The following is a 17,764-nucleotide window of genomic DNA, read 5'->3' as shown; positions in this document are numbered from 1 at the left end:
TACATATTTATAATAACTGTAAGAATATTATTAAATTTTAATAATATTAATAATACCTGGAAAATATTAAGCCCATTAGCTTACTCCCAGTAAGCTGATGGGCCTATCATTTTCCAATTCTTTAACCTCTCCCTTTTCGTGGATTAGAATAATGCTTGCATTCTTCCGCTTTTCTGGGACCCTTGCAGTCGATAGGTACTTCATATAATGAGCCGCCAGTTTTCCGAGCATTATGTCTGCTCCATCTTTGCTTAAATCGACTGTTATTCCATCTTCTCCTACCAGCCTTCCTCGTTTCATGTCTTGCAAGGCCCTTATCACCTCATCGCTAGGTACAGAAGCAGTTTCTGTATCCTGTTCAATATTGTTTCTAATGCAGGTATCCTGACTCATCTGGGTATTGTACAGGTCAGTATAAAAATTTTCTGCTTTTTTTTACTATATCTTCGAGATTACTGATGATATTAGCCTGCTTATCTTTCAGTGCATACATCTTAGTTTATCCCACGCCAACATTTCTTTTCACTGATTTCAACCTGCGTCCATTTTTATGCGAAGCATATTACGAGGGCTCAACCCAGCTCCTGAGGCGCGGCGGTGTCGCCTTGAATACCACGTGACACCGTGACGTCACGACAGAGGAGAAGTGGCTTTGGCTCAACTCTTGCAAGATGGGCTGGGTGGGAATCGAACCAGGGTCTCCGGAGGGTGAGACGGAGACGCTGCCACTGAGCCACGAGTACGATGCTTCAAAGCGGTACAAAAGCGCCTCTAGTGAATGCGGTGTTGCCTTAGGCTCAGGCGTGCGTCGCTTGCTCAGGCGCACATTTCGTTGCCGCGCCGAACGCTGCGTTGCTCGACGCTCACCGCCCCCAATGCGGGGCGTCCAAGGCGAAGCAGAGTAACGCATGAGTTGTTTCTTCGTCTAGCCGAAACAAATATAGCCAAGCAACAGCAGTTCACCAAGCTAAACAGTGGTTCAACAACTAAAATAAAGGCTAGTATGCTTCGCATCCTGGGCTTAACCTTACCTAAGCCACAGCCATTTTTTTTACAGCTTCTGGGTCTTTCTCACGTTATAGTTTCGAATACCAATTATTTGCTCCTTGGAGAGCAGCTTTGAAAGTTTCCGGAATTCTATCTTATCTCTTCAATTGGACACTTTCATTTTTTGTCTTTGCTTTGTTAGGTACTTTGTTACTTGGGAGACCTTGCCTACTAGTTGTCTTGGTGCCTTGCCTTCCACTTCGATTGCTGCCTTTGAAGCCAGTCTATTTACGGTTTCATTCATTAGTTCTAGGTCATCATCATCTCTCTGTTCTAAGGCTGCATATTTGTTTGCAAGCACGAGCCTTATTATGTCTGCTTTTACCCATACTGCCTCTACGTTGACCTGTTTCTTCTTGACCAATTTTACTTTTCTCTCTTCAAATTCAGGTGAATCTTAGCCCTCACTGAAATATGATCACTGCACTTTAGCCTACCTATCACTTCTACATCCTCCACTCTGCTGGGATCAGCACAAGATATGAAGTCAGTTTCATTTCTTGTTTCACCGTTTGAGCTTTTCCAGGTCCACTTTCTGTTGCTGCGCTTCCTGAAAAAGGTGTTGATTATTCGAAGCGTATTCCTTTCTGCGAATTCCACCAGCATCTCTCCTCTATTGTACATAGAATCGGCGCCCTAGTTGCCAGTTGCTTGTTCACCAGGCTGCTTTCCTCCACTTTCCATTGAAGTCGCCGATTACTACAGTATACTGAGTTTGCACTTTTCTCATTGCTAATCCGACACCTTCATAATACTGATGTACTTCCTCATCATCGTGACTGGATGTTGGAGCGTAGGATTGTGCTACCTTTAATCCATTCCTCTCATTAAGTTTGATTAGGAGTACAGCTACCCTCTGATTAATGCTGTAGAATTCAATGTAGCCCGCTATGTCCTTATGGATTAGTAATCCTACCCCGTGTTGCTTCTTATATAGGAGACCTCTGTAGCAGAGGACATGTCCGTTATTCAGCAATGTATAAGCCTCACAAGTTCTTCTAATCTCACTAAGGGCGATGATATTCCAAACAGTCTGATAGTACCTCAAAGAGGCCTGGTAAGCTAGCCTCACTTGAGAGGGTACAGGTGTTAAACCTTCCAAGGGTAAGTTTCCATGGGCGGCCTGTCCGGACCCAGAGGTACTAAGAATCTCTGGGGACGACGTAACGACGACTAAAATCCAGCGGAACATGCGTCGTAATCCGACGTCCATGGTAACTGAACGAAGCCAGCATGTCGCTATTAAAGAGGCGTTAGTCGCGCGGAGTGACTGTCTGCGAGGATTCGAATGGCAACAATTTCTGGATGGGGGGCACTACACTAAGGTCGGCGCCCGTGTCGATAATGACACGCATGATCGCAGTTTTGTCCACAATGATGAGCAGGCGGCCAGCTCAAGGGGAGGGTTCATTTGCGACCATCAGGGTTCCCTCCAGTCGGTTCCCGATTAGGTACTAGGTGGAGTGCATTTCCTAGCCCGATGTGAAAAACGCAAGTGATACCAGCAGGCTCTGTGAAACAAAGGGGTCCTTGCTCGCTTGCCGTGAGAAGGCGACGAAGCACACGGCTTGAGGAGCACTGGCGTTGCCTGGGCTCGTGAAGTGAAGCAATGGCAGCCGTGATGTCGCCAATTCACGATTCGAACTTGGTGACCGAGGGGAGCTCAAGGGTAATCGCGATGACACAAACCGAAAAGCAATAATGGCCCGATTATCGGCGAGCTCAACCAGTCGGTCTACTGTGTTGTCATCAGCTGCGACAACGGCCCGGAGAAAATGCTGGGGAAGCCTCTGCAGGAAAAGATTCTTGCGCAGGGAGCATACCTTCGCCCAAGACCTGCCGCATCCGGTACAGAATTTGCGACGCGCGTGAATAACCAACTTCTTCTCTGGTGAACATTTCTTGCGAGCGAGTGCGTTCTGAAGGACGGTATGCGTCAGGAACTTCGCCTTCAGGCGATCATTCGGGTGTTCGCCCAAAGGCTGGGCGAGGACGTCAATGAGGTCGTTGACTACCACGGGTGAGAGTGCCGAGATCACGTTGCACTACTGCATCGTCTGCGAAATTATCCGGTGCAGTTAGGATTGCACCTCGGCCTGTAGTAACCACACCTTGGGATTTTTTTTTCTCCAGAAGGTCAGCAGCTGAAATCGTATCTCTGCGATATCGGGTATGAGGGCTTGATACGGCTGGTGGGCTTCACGAGTCGAGCACTTGATGTGCAGCACTGTTGCTAGGTTCTTTCATGCTTTAGTTCTAGGTCACAACTGTTTAGCGCGAAAGGAAATAAAAAAGCCAAAGTTTATCACGGAATGCGAACACTCCAATGGGATAGCTAGCGAACAGCTACTTATACGAAGTCAGGATGTCAGTTTTAATCGGACGTTTAATTGTGAACATAGACATACTAACTAAATTAACAATCATGATGTTACCCGCGCACAAGCAAAGAACACATCTCTCTCGGTTACCGTGGAAACACGCTGTAAAACCCTGCAGCGAGGAAGCGTGGCAGTAGCAGCAAGCGAATCGATATTTGTGCAGACGCTCGCACCAACGCGAACTCAGTCGCGTAAACACAGACCAGTGTGGACTCTCTGCCCGTCGCTGATGGATTTAAAGACACAGAGGCCTGGCCGGGTGCGCGGCCTCCCGGGCCTGTACTATAACGCGCCCCTTACCCTGCTATTCACCCGAAGCCTTGTGCACGACCGAACGCGGCGCACTTCCACCCCGCTTTTGTCCGTTGCGTGCGTGAGGCCGAGCCGTGATCAGTGGTTCACATTCACACGCTTTTGCTTGCGCACACAGCATACCACGTGCGGCAACGATTTTATCGCCCTTACACGTTATACGGAACCTCACGGCAACGGCGACGCCGACGGCAGAATGCGCCTGAGTGTCCATACAATTGATATCGCAATAACATGACCATCCAATATTGAAGATGTCATCGCAGCAACTTTACGTGACACAACAAAACACCTCAGTGCACCTTCACCTAGATCATCTATTGATGACCAGTACGAGCGACTTCGCGCGATACGGCGTCGAGCAGAACGGAAATACAGAAGGACCAAATCACCATTAGACGTCTCTGCATCACGCCGGGCTCAGCGGCAAGTCCTGCGCCACCTTGACAAGCTTGACAAACAACGCTGGAGATCATTCTGTGGCTCTCTGGATCCGAGAAAACCTCTCTCTAGAATTTGGCAAATTGTACGAAGCCTTCGCTCGCCTCCACAACAGGTTCACCAGTTCAGCGCTGTGGCCATACGGCAAGGCCGGCGTGAAGTTGAGGTCACCGATGACTTTTGCAAATTACTCGTGAGCTCCTCGAACGATATACCAACCTATTCAAGACTGACTTTCCCGTCATCTAGTGATCACCGTCTGGACGCGCCTTTTACTATGCACGAGCTCGACGCTGCGATATCTTCTTCCCGCCGATCCACTTGTCCAGGACCAGACGGAATTACATACTCCGCGATTTGTCATCTTGGAGTAGAAGCTCGAGAAATTTTCCTGGCGCTCTACAACTCTACGTGGGACACAGCAACTGTGCCTAATCACTGGAAGTGCAGTCGTCTTGTGGCTTTGCTAAAACCTGGGAAATGCCCGCATGATCTCTCACATTACGGCCAATAGCCTTGGCAAGCTGTGTAAAGTAATGATGAGTAAGTAAAGCTGTGTAAAGTAAAGTGATGGAGCGGATGGTACTGAGCAGACTGGAATGGCTACTCGAGAAAAGTGGTGGATTTCCTGATTTCATCAATGGATTCAGAAGAGGCCGATCATCCATTGACGGTGTGATCGACCTAGTATCTTCTGTTCAACAGGAAAAGAGACGCCGTCGTCTGGTATGCGCAATATTTCTGGACATCAAAAGTGCCTACGACAACGTCTTCCACCATTCGATTCTTCAGGCGCTTGAGGATATTGGTGTTGGTGGCCGGATGTATGCATGGTTGCAGAGTTACCTCAGTGGCCGCACCATTTTCATGTCCACTTCGGATGGCGAGACTGATAGACATGAAGTTCGCAGGGGTGTTCCGCTGGGTGGTGTCCTTAGCCCAGTATTGTTCAATATGATACTGGTGGGCCTTGCAGGCGTGATACCTGAAACAGCGCGTATCAGTACGTACGCGGATGATATATGTATTTGGTCATCTGGGGTCACACGCCCACAAGTGCGTGCAAGGCTTCAATGTGCGGTTACCATAACGACGAAGTACTTGCGCCGTAGAGGCCTGCAACTCTCAGCTACTAAGTGTGCAGTCATGGCATTTACGCGCAAATCGATGTGAAATTATCCAGTCGTTGTCGACGGAACGGCGCTCCCTTTAGTCACCCACCACAGATTTCTTGGCGTGATAATAGACCGCAGTCTTTCTTGGACCAAACATGTTACTGCGCTTAGGGCTAAACTGACCAACTTCATACACGTTCTTCGTTTAATATCAGGACTGAGATGGGGCCCCTCTGAGCGAAGTTTGCTCCACGTGTACCAGGCACTTTTTTTTGGCTACATACGCTACAGCATGCCTGTGTTATCTAACATGGGGTCGTCTTGTATACGCACGCTGGAGAGCCTTCAGGCTCAAGAACTACGGATATGTCTTGGCATGCCACGCTGCACGTCAACTAAGGGCACAATAGCGGAAGCACGGGCTTGTCCTATCGACATATACAGGTCTTGTGAACCTGTGCGAACCTATCTTCGCCTGCTAACCAGACACTCACACCATCCACTGTCAACGCTTCCAAGCATCAATCTTGACTGTGCTTTTTCTAAAGCTATTGCATGTCACGCAAGCATTGTACCTGCAAGATTCCAGGCAAGCGACATCCCCGCGACACCTCCATGGACATTGCCAAGACCACTAGTGAGGCTTCAGATACCCGGAATTAGGAAGAAATCTCACGTTTCCTCGATTAGCTTGAAGCAGCTCACCCTGTCCCAAATATTTACTCTACATAGTGGGACTGTACAAGTATATACCGGTGGTTCGGTCACACCATCTGCCACAACGGCCGCATTTGTCGTCCCACAACTTGGAATTACTCAACGATTTCGATTAGACCACAAATCGACATCTACGGCTGCGGAACTTGCGGGAATACGGGAGGCTGTCCGTTTTATGAGAACGCAGACACCCCATAAATGTACAATATTGTGTGATGCCAAATCAGCGCTACAGGCGCTAAAATACTTTTTAAACAAAGGACCATGCTATCTGCCAAGCTCGACGAGCGGCTCTAGCGAGGCAACTGTCTCATGTACATAAGCACTCACCACTTCTCTTATCATCATCATCCATCCCAATACTTTGATTCCTCTTCCCTCTTCTCCAGTACAGAGTAGCAGACTAGAGCGCGCTAGCTCAGGTCGACCTCTCTGTATTTCCTATCAATAAATTCTATTCATTCATTCAACATGACCCGCACGTAAGCCGCAGAGCTGATACCGGAGTCTACGCACAAATATGGCGTACATATTTATTTCCTTCGTTGTCCTTGCGCTGAGAGCCCCTGGCATCGCAGCAGATGCGGGCCCCACAAGTTTGTTTCAGGAAAAATTGACATTTAAGTACTTCATCGTCAAAACACCACCTTGATAGTGGTGGTATGACAAGGAAAAAGTAAACAAGGAAAAACTAAACGGAAAAGAAATAATATCAACCATCGAATAGGCCAAAGTTGCAAAATTTGTTATGATCTCCAATGGGGGTCGCGACATCTCGTCCAAAAGAAGACAAATTGTTTATCTGACACTCTGATGCAGCGTTAACTGACACATGCGTCCCCTATGTTTCTGATATAAAACGTCTTTATGACTGCCCTCTTGCTTTATTGTTGGCAGTCTACAAACAACTACAATGATAAAATAAATGGGTGCGGCATAAGTTGCAGAGGGCCAACTCATGCTCCCCGTGTATAGTGCTAATACAGCAACCACTTTTGCTGGTGTATGACTTGACGCAAATTAACGACGCTTGGTAGACCATAGCCGTCTTGCATGACCTGTGGCAATATGTGTTTGATCTGGCATCCATCATCACTGTGCATATCGGTGGTGGTGGTGGTGGTGGTGGTAACAACTTTATTAACAATCCGGCAAATTCGTGGCCTGGGCCTAGGCCGCCCCCGAGGAGGTCCGGTGATCCTGCCTCCTCGCCGCCTCACGGGCTTGCTGGATGGCCCATAGTTGATTTTCGAGGTTTGAGCTGCGCAACGCGGCCGTCCATCGCGCCGCAGCTTCATCTGGGCAAACTGCATGTTCTTTGCATATAATTTCACATTCCCAGAGAATGTGTCTAAGAGATGCGTGAGCCCTGCTGCATAATTTGCAGTTATCATCTGAGTAGATGTCCGGATATATACTTCTGAGATGGACGGGGTTGGGTAAGGTCTTTGTTTGTAGCTGCCTCCAGTCTACCGCTTGGGCCCTGTCGAGTTTGAGGTTAGGGGGCGGATAAACCCGCCTTGAGTTTTGATAAAATTTTGTGCAAACAACTACAATGATAAACTAAATGGGTGTGGCATAAGTTTCAGTGGGCCAACTCATGCTCCCCGTGTATAGTGTTAATGCTGCAACCACTTTGGCCGGTGTATGACTTGACGCAAATTAACGACGCTTGGTAGACCATAGCCGTCCTGCATGAACTGTGGCAATATGTGTTTGATCTGGCAACCGTCATCACTGTGCATATCAGGAGGTTTTACTTTTTTCCGAACTCGCGGACTCAATTGTGACAATTTATGTGCAGTAAAAATGTGTTGTAAGGTCGTATCTTGCTTCCGCATTCTTCAGTCCATGGGAAACTTTGTGAACGTACGGGAAAACAGAAAGCTTTCATGAACCACAGACAGAGCTGTCGTTGCTACTTTTCTCCTGGAATAAACTAGTCGAGAGTGGCGAATTTGTCGTCCACTCCATCTTTGTCTCCGTTTTGTTGCGCAGTGAAATAATCAATACCATGTCGCCCAGCTGTCAGTACTAAACTGGAACATGTTTTAAAGGAATAGCGCGTGATGCATTCAGTCTACTCATTTACAAGGACTGCAACACTGTCGGCTCCATCATACGGGAGTGCAAGCGTTTTGAGAACGCCGAAAGCCGTCGCATCGTCAATCGTGCGTGCGGCATCCCAACACGACAGCAACATTGTCGTGCTAAACGTCCCTGCATTACAGGTGCCGGTAGCTGGGTAGCATATGAGAAAGCTTCTCCGGTGGGAAAGCAAGGGTATGTCTAATGCTTACATGTGTTCCCGCGCTTTTGAGTCTACGTCCCCGATGATACTACTTGTCTAAGCCATCGTTCGTCCGAAGATGCTCAAGGCCCTAAGCTCCCGCTACGCCGTCAGACGCCGGCCGAATGAAGGAATGCCAAAGACCCGCCTATTTGCTTCAGGTGCCATCGTAGAGGTCACGTCCCCCGTTATTGGAACCGCTGGTCATGACCTCCTCATGCACCGTATGCCCAGAAACTTATACCTAACCTTTACAAAAATTTTCGTAGAATGTTTATAGGCTGTCTATGGACATAGTATCATGAAGTTTTCTATTAATATTTTTAGACCAGCCTACAGACCGTCTATGGACGTGTGGCCTTAAACTAGTTGTAGGCTAGTCTATAAGATATCTGAGGCTATAGACTTTATAGACTGTCTAGAGAATAATGAAAACTCACGTTTGTAGACAAATGTCTGCGCAATGTCTGAAGACAAAAGTGTATAGGCTTATACACTTTTAATGAAGCCCCCACCGATGAGGGCCTCATTAACTTGAACGAGGTAGCACACCACTATGCGCGAGAACTGACCCGCCGCGCAGAATCGGTGACCGCCTCTTCGAGTTCGGAACTCCTTGTTCAAAACACACGAAAACGCCTGATCAGGTACAATGACATCACCAAACACTACCAGCTAGACAGGCGGTAGCCAGGCAGTCATCTGGCGACAATTGCAAACACAAACATTCCCCAGTCCGGTGTGATTGCAGCACATTTTCCTCGCGCAATACCCGACTTCTCTTTGCAAATTGTGTCAGAAAACTAGAGCGACGCTGTCACACATGTTGTGGGAATGTCGGGTTACATCAGCTACAATAGCAGTAGCTGGCAGTAGCCGCCGCTGTGCGCAGCTCCAACCTCAAGACACAAGAGTGGGCTGTCCAGCATGCCCGAGAGGCGGCGACGAGTCAAGGCCTCGAAGTCCCCTCATGGGAGACCTGAGCCAGGGTAATCAAATCTGCCGGATACAAAATAAGGTTGTTTCCATCCATATAGGCTTATACATTCTACTTTTGCAGCGTGAAGCCTATGGAATGTGTACCCGCCGTGGTTGCTTAGTAGCTATGGTGTTGGACAGCTAAGCACTAGGCCGAGGGATCGAATCACGGCCGTGCCGGCCGAATTTCAATGGGGCCAAAATGCGAAACCATCCGTGCGCTTAGATTTAGGCGCACGTTAAAGAAGCCCCAGGAGCCAAAATTTCCGGAGTCTTCAACTACGGCGTGCCTCATAATCAGATCGTGGTTTTGGAGCGTAAAACCCCATAATTTAACAAAAAATGGAATGTTTACAGTTATGTCTATAGACTGCCTGACTTTTCCTATATATCAGTGTAGTCTGTCTATGTACTTGTGACCTGACACTTTCTGTATATTGTGGTATAGAGGCTGCGTATAGAAAGTTGCTGTAGACCTGTCTATAGCTAATCTTTACAGGGTGTTTCAGCTAACTCGAGCAAAGTATTTAAAAAAAAACATAGGCGCTACACGTGTCGAATTGGCGCAGGATTGTTCTGAATCATATGGATGACGTCGTATTTTGGCCAATCCGCCAAGCTGGGTGATTAACAAAGATTACTTGATTAACATTTTAAATAATAAACCTAGCAAAATATCTTCAATCCAGAAGTTCTAGCACTTGTGCAGAAACGTATAAATATTTCATCTCTGCTAACTGCCCTGTTTAATTATTTTCCAGGCTTTCTTTAAAGTGCGTGAAATCTAAAAATACCACATGACTGCCAGCTAATGCGTGGCACTTTGGGTGTCCTCAAATGTAAGTTTAACGTAATAGCATAGACTGCTGCGTGCACAGAGATCAATCGAAAAGCTGTCGGTGGCTGCGACGGACGTTAAGCGTCAAAAGGTACGTGCGCTTTTAAGAAAGAAAAAAATCGTAAACGAACATGCGGCCACCAAGTGCGAATGCAATATGCGACCGGAGGCAGCATAGTTTCCATCTCCGTCCTTCATCACACTATCAGCCTCGCCCCCTCCATCTTGTTTCTTCATTAGTCCAAAAAGATGATGTCAGATGATGAGTTTTGATGTCGTTTACAAGTCTGGCACCATGCATTAGGGCGCCGTCTGCTTCTGACGTCATTCCGTAGTCCGTACCAACTTTACTGCCCATAATTCAGACACCTGCATCTTCGCCATCTCCGACTTGAGTGATATACGCAATCAACATCTTAGCGATGCGAGCTTGTGGGCCATCATCCATCATCAACGCTGCAACCACTCCAATCTGTCTCTCCAACTATTCGTGTTCCATGAATATATTGCGACATGCTTTACCGTCACAGAGTTGCAGAATGGGTGCCATAGAAGGGAAACGCAGTCTATGACAGCAGAAAACTAGGTGGGGAGATGAAGTTACGGAATTCGCAGGTGCAAGCTGGAGTCAGTTGGTGAAGGACAGTGTAATTAGAAATTGCAGGGAGAGGCCCTCGCCCTCCAGTGGACACAAAATAGGCTAATAATGATCATAATACCGTCGCCGCGTGTATGTTCAAGATCATGAAAACAACGCTTAAGTAGCGCGCGGGTAAGAAAACAGAGACAACGACGTCACCTTGACTGTTCATCTAAAGTGCTCTTATCTGTTTGGTACACTGGCTTTCCCGTCTCCTACTACATCGTGATGCTGTTGGATGTGGTGGGTAAGATTGCCTCATGCTTGTCCCTGCTTCGCGGGGACATACATGAACGCGGAATCACTTCCATTCATCGCAAACCTTGTTCACTGATACTGTCACTGCCTGCTAGGCGTAAAGCCAGGATTCAGGGTGCTGGAGGATCCCACATAAGCGCCTCTACCTACTTCCGCCATGGCCACGGCCACTACATCGCAGGTCGCGCTTCAGAATCCTATGATTCCATTGTATTTCCATGGTAACGCTTTTGAAGATGTCCAAGATTAGTTGGACCAGTTCGAGTGAGTCGCCAGTATATTGACTGGGGCTCCCAACAAAACCCGTCTGATTTTTATTTTTCCCTTCAAGATAGTGTGCTAACGTGGTTTGTGAACCGGGAAGGGAGTCTGACCACATGGCGTGTCTTCCGTACCCGGATGCTAGACATTCACATGTAGCGCCAGAAGGCACAATGTGCAGTGCCTTCTCGAATCCCATATTCAAAAACTGTCGCTGCGCGCTGTATGTATGCGAGGGAAACTGTGCGATGATGAGCCGGCAATCACGGCTCAATCTCGGGCGCGCAAGGGAGGAAAGCAGGGAGGAAGGGCACTGTCTTCCTTCGCGCGCAAGGCATCACAGGGAGAGGAGGGAGGACCCGGGTGGGGGGGGGGGGGTGTAAACTTATTGCGACGGCAACAGCGTATGGCGCGGCCACGCTGGCCCCACCTTGAAAGCGTTCTGCGATGAGTAGAGTCTATACTCCGCCTCACAGACTGGTTGCAGTACTGCCGAAGGTAGGAGGCGTACAAAGGCAATACTTGCGCAGTGGTATATACTTCGCGGCGTAAATGGCTGATTGTTGGCTGGGCAAGGGAGTTTTATTTTCCTTTGCTACATAACACGGTACAGCGTTACGCGACATGTTAGGATCTTTCTGGATGCACGTCGTATAGATATCTTCAACCGACATCATTCTTGGAACAATGTTTGCGACCAAGCGCGGTGAAAACTGCGTCCCTGACGTCATGTGCAAGTTATCTATATAGATGGCTTGGACTGACATCATCCTAGGTGCCATATTTCTGACGCAGCACGGTAGAAGGCTGCGTTCCTGACGTCATGAGCAAGCAATCTATACCGCTAAATATTGTGACAGTTGCCACCTGCGATCGTTATAGCCAACCTAATCATGGTTACATGGCCACCCAGCTTCGATCCGAGTTCGCGCTTGTTGCTGTCTCTCCGTCCTGTCAGCAAGAAACGAGCTGCAAAATCAGTCATTGTTGTCTCACCTCAAGCTGAAGTCAAAGCATTAGGTATGTTTTGTCGTAATTATTCAGATTGGCTGCTTGCTTTCATGCTGCTAGGACTACAGCCACGGCACCGAGTGATGAAACTGGTTTCATTTCTGATTGGCAGATGGTGCCGCAGCGTGAGCATTGGGCATGCGTTGTCGATGAGGAACGATATAAAATCCTCCTTGTTCACTGCATAATTAATTTACTACCCCGCTCTAGCAACCTACGTGATAACGGTAGCGAGCAAATTTCAACCAGACGCTGAGCAGATGTTGTGGAGAAGGTGAACATTTGTAAGGGCATTCGCCCGTAATACTTGCTAAGGGGGCTGCAGGGTAACTGGATGAAAAGCGCACAGGAAAAGCGAAGCCATGCCATCGCATGCATGTAAATGCAGCTTATGATTACGGAGCCAAAATGCTGTTTACGTCAATTCACCAACTCTGGAGCATGTAACAGGATGGGAAGCGAAGGCTGAGTAGACGACGCGGAGCGATGAGCACATCTCGTAGGGAATCCGGCCTCTGTATTGGCTAAGAATTCCACAATGCTTCCACTAGCTTGTGAGATAGAGTATAGTTGCGCGGAGGGCTCAAAGCTTCGTGTGCGCTGGATTCTTGACGCTAAGTTCGCGTCAGGGCGACAGGCAGCACAAAGATGAATTCTCGCGCACCTGTTCACATGCCGTCTCCTGCGTTTTGACAGTCCCTTTCCGCGGTCATTGAATGAGACGTGTTCATGTTGGCTTCTGCGCGCGCGTCACCATACTTGTCAGTTTGGCCAGTAAGCGAACGTTTACCAGTTTGTGCGGCTGATAACACTGCGGTCCTTACTTGGTATAGCTGTCTACAAATTTGCTATCGCAATCGATGGTCTGCCCTTCAGGCAAAACGAAGACTTTATTCGTTGTTTTCTAGGCGTGTGTTTGACCTGATTAGCACAAATTCCAGTTCGCACACTCGATGCGAGAATGCAACTGGAAAGGAGGAACCCCAGTTCTCTTTACTTGCTGACATAGAGTCTCACTGTCAATTTCAACAAAGTGCACTGTTACATGCACTTCAAGTTTTCACATGCGACGCCTGTCGTGCAGGAAGTAGCGTATCTGGAGCGTTGCACTGCAATGCAAAGTTGTGTTAAAGGTTTGACGTACAACGCTAAGAGCGAACAATCCATATTTAAAGCAATCAGCTTTGGTTTGAACACACGTGGCCGCAACAAAATTTTCGGCGATAGGCTTTGTTTTCACACTAGCTAGTTTGGCTTCGGCTTTCAACTTGGCTACCTGCTTTCCATCTTGTGGATGTATCCCAATGTAGGGCAAAACTACTGCTCTTAATGAGCATTAAGACAAAAAGATATGAACTATACGCTAAGTCAGCCTATGAATAAATAGAGCGGTTATGCGTCCGCCAATCTTCTATGACCCGCATTGATAAACTGACTTCTGTCTCAGTATGCACCAGCACATATAAAAAGCAGCGCTGCCAACTTTAGGAAAATTTTCCTAGATTTAGGAATCTTCACCCTTGTTTAGGGAAATAGGTGAAGCTTGATTCATAGGACATTAAAATGGTGAAACTGCTGAGAATACGGTGTGCTTTGATTTCAGTCGCCGCAAGCTGCCTCCGCATTAGCCTGCGAATTATTAAATTTAATATATAATAGTGCAGTGAACGCATTGTTGCCACACAAACGACAGGATCTGCATTTGCTAGGTCCTTTAACAGAGTACTGCCACCGCGATTTTACTCTTCGTATTCCTAGCTGGGCTGCCGATGTATGCACACTCTGGAGTAGACATTTGTCTGTAACCTACAAACTACAAGTTTGCTAGGGCACGAAGCAAATCAGCAAGGGAAAATCTGGGTGTGGCAGGATTCGTACACCTAGCACCCTGCACGACTATGTGGTCGTGGTGCTAAACAGCCAACTAGGCACGCGTATGCATTACTTAACAGAGAACCGCTCAAGGGCACGGTAACCTTTGATATCGTCTCAGTGGTTCATGCGGGTGGTGTTGCTTTTCTTGTGAGAAGAGATAGAAATTAACTTCGTGTCTTCGCGCCTTGCTCTCTGATTGATACGTAAGCGCGTAATTTAGTGAGGCTACGTCAGTACACAGTATGAAATATTTATTCACATCCTTTACAAAGAAGTTGTGAAGTGGCGCAGTTTGTACACTGTTAAACTCTGCAAGTCAGGTCGGGCGCCATTCTTCCCTATATTTCGTATAAGGTTCCGTGTAACCTCCACACCTTGGCCTATGTGCAAAACGCAAATCGTGTAATTAAGAACGAAGTGGCGCTAGAGTTCATGATTCTGTTGACAGTGTTTTTACCTAATTTTAGTCCACTGAGCTTTTTATGAATAGATAGCTTGCACGTGCAGTCATAGACGTAGCTTCTCATCGCGAAAATTCTCCATTATGGTGCGATGACGACGTAAGCGTATAATATTCCCTGCTGCGAGTAACCGCCTTCTTTGGAGGAAAGAAAGCTTAGGAGAGACCCTGGCCCTACCGACAGTGTTGGAGCCACGCGATACGTCAGCGGACGCAGCTGCTCACCGAGCTGGTTCACCAAGAAGACACCTCCGATGATGCTAGGGCGAGCCTTCTATGCTAGAAGAAACCTGATTCAGTGGTTGCAAGTAGTCAAGTACCGGGCTATCCGGCAGAAATCTAACAATGCTGATAAAAACATAATGGTAATGTATGCGATTATAAGATCTGTGGTGATCATAAATCTGTCCTTCAATGTCAAGAATGCATATCTTGTGTACTTAGGACCTGTCTAACCCGATATACCTAAATAAACAAGTTTCTATTAGCTGAAAATTGGACTACATTTATTATTGCGATACCATCCTTTTACAGAATATCATGCTCCCAGTTCAAAATTTGAAAATAGTTTAAAAATCTCTGCTCCCTAACCAACCAATTACTACTACAAAAATTACTGATGGCACAACAGAACTAACGAGTGAACTCAGCTGGTCCCATAGCCGTTCAAAATAGTGGCTTGTTGGGCTAGTTACATGGTTATGCTAAGAGTGCCACCCAAGTTGAAACAGGAAAAGCATGAAATGCAAACGTAGTTAAGTGACGGGGAGGCAGCTGCCCATCTTCCTTTTCAGTCGTTGTCACGTAGTCAATGTTTGCTTCTGTTTTTTTTATCCTGTTTCAAGGTAGCTGTCATTTCCATAGTGTAGGCGATAGTGATATATTGTGTTGCTTGTTTTGTGAGGGTGTCCAGTGTAACCCGCAAAAAAGAAAGAAAGAGGAAGTCAGCGATACAGGGCCCGATCGTATACTATACGCGCGGTGCTGCAGCATTTTCATGCAAACATTTTAGATAAAGGGGCGACTGCAGCCTGTGCATAAGGAAGTTCAGCTAGCATCCGATTCACATTTCCTGTGAGCAGGGAGAGTCATGGAACGTTCGCTGTTCGGAAACAGTTGTTCGGTGCCCACAGTACAACTTCAGCGCAACAATTGAAGCAGGTTCGCCTGAGAGAGAGAGACATAAATTTATTGCTTAAAAAGGAGAAAATTTCGCCTGCGTGTATGTACGTATTTAGGTGTTACTCTGTTTATAGATAGGGGGCAGTGGCAGAAATGATCTAGGATGGGCAGAGGGGAACGAAAAACAAAGCCAAACATAATATTACCAGTCACGGTATATATACATGAGACACACATGGTGTTGCTCATACAAAAGTGTGGACGCGAAGTGCTGAGTTTGTGCTAGTTTGACAGAGTAAACTCCGAGTAAGAGACATGACAAGTCCAGTGCACTTTTCACCGCCACAAAACCTCTACTGCGGCTCCCAAAATGGTGAGTCATTCGAGCATCCAGACCAAGGGCTCCTCGCCGCAACGGCAAAGCGAAAGATAGACTTTGGTGGCTACCGCATGGGACCACTTAACCCGAGGGAACTGCTGCTTTGCCTTGATGTCCTCAAGGTAGAGCCCAGTGCCCTGAGAGTAAAGGACCTGGCCACCTTGAACACTCTCATCAAGGCCCACGTTGAAAGGATCCCTTTCCAAGAAATAGACGTGTTCGTCGGCCATCAGCCACCGCTTGATGACGACTCGGTGTTCTGCAAGGTGATTGAACAACGTCGCGGTGGTTGCTGCATGGAGCTCAATGACATCTTCGGCAGGCTTCTGCTGACACTGGGCTTCAAGTTCCACATTCGGGCTTCCCGGGTCCGCTGGGGCCGTCCAATGGACTCGTCACTCGCTCCCCTAATACACATGCTCTTACGCATCGACCTAAACGAGGAAGGCGAGTACTTCGCTGACATGGGCTTCGGTGGTGGGGCCAACCCGTTCAAAGCGCTCCCTGTAGAAGGCGAGGCTGAGCCCTACCGTGCGCGCAGACTCGATGAAGAAGGTAACATCGAGGTGGCCATCAAGTGGATGGGACGCGATGGCGCATCGCCGACTTGGCGTCCCCTGTACGACGTGTTTCCTCAACCGCAACATTGGATCGACATCGTCCCAATGCACTGGTACTACAAGCTGCACCCGCGATCACTTTTCCATCACATGCTCGTTGTGGGGCGCTTCGATGACGATTCGTGGCTGACGCTAGTGAACGGTTGCTTCACTCGCCGCTCGACCATCGGGCAAGTGGAACAGCGTCACATCAAGGACGTGGAAGAAATTCTTCGCCTCTTCGACACCGAGTTTGCTTTGAAGCTGAATCCCTACGTCGACCTAGATTTCCTAAAGTCAAGGATTAAGAGCGTTATTTAAAAATTCAGCAGGAGAGAAATTGGTGATTGAATGTTTTATTTTATCTCCAGCGTGTTTTCCGCAACATTGAGCAAGAAACTGTCGTGAAACATACATGTACTATTGCCCGGTGTAGAATAAATATACTGCACGGAGTGCTGACTTCGACTAGTTGGTTCAACAACAATACGTTGTCGTCTTTTCTTAGTTCTGTTTGTCTCTTGTAGACGCTCAACATATGAAAAACTTGAATGTCCATGCACTCAAGATAAATACTGCGTGCATTGCTATTCAAATATTACAGATAGGTGTTTATTTGTTTATTAATTTATTTATCTTTATTCTTTCTTTATACAAGATGCCCTCAGTGCCATGTTGGTGTTACAGAGTGGTATATTTGCTGAACATTGCTGGCGATGCAAGTCTTAAACATATATTTATCGAGCTTGCTGGCGATGGAGGTGGAGTGGCGACTTAATTCCGATGACGTCCTTGGCACAAATCTATGAAAGTAGAAGTTGGTGCGGCTGCTTGGCACTTGAACTTTAAAGCAAAGGTCTACACATTATGACATGTAGAATTGCGCAGCAAAAAGACCGTTCTTAAGATAATGATTAGAGAAAAGGTCCTAAAAAAGACAGAGATGGGTAATTTTTCTGCAAGAGAAATCACCAAGATCAAGGGAGTAATTCATCACAGGCACACTGGAAATATAAGAATATTTGAAAACAATATAAAAC

General features: G+C 47.3%; 1 protein-coding gene across 1 annotated transcript; it reads left to right on the top strand.

Annotated features, from left to right (window-relative positions):
• Nucleotides 1-16,061: 16,061 nt before the first annotated feature.
• On the top strand, nt 16,062-17,045 carry LOC135900520 (arylamine N-acetyltransferase-like). Its single transcript, XM_065430003.1, has one exon. The coding sequence runs from the start codon at nt 16,062-16,064 to the stop codon at nt 17,043-17,045; it is 984 nt and encodes a 327-aa protein (XP_065286075.1).
• Nucleotides 17,046-17,764: the final 719 nt, after the last annotated feature.

This window comes from Dermacentor albipictus, chromosome 5, assembly GCF_038994185.2.
Source record: "Dermacentor albipictus isolate Rhodes 1998 colony chromosome 5, USDA_Dalb.pri_finalv2, whole genome shotgun sequence".
NCBI lineage: Eukaryota > Metazoa > Arthropoda > Arachnida > Ixodida > Ixodidae > Dermacentor > Dermacentor albipictus.
The sequence above is the reverse complement of the archived record's forward strand: the minus strand, read 5'-3'. Positions and strand labels throughout refer to the sequence as shown.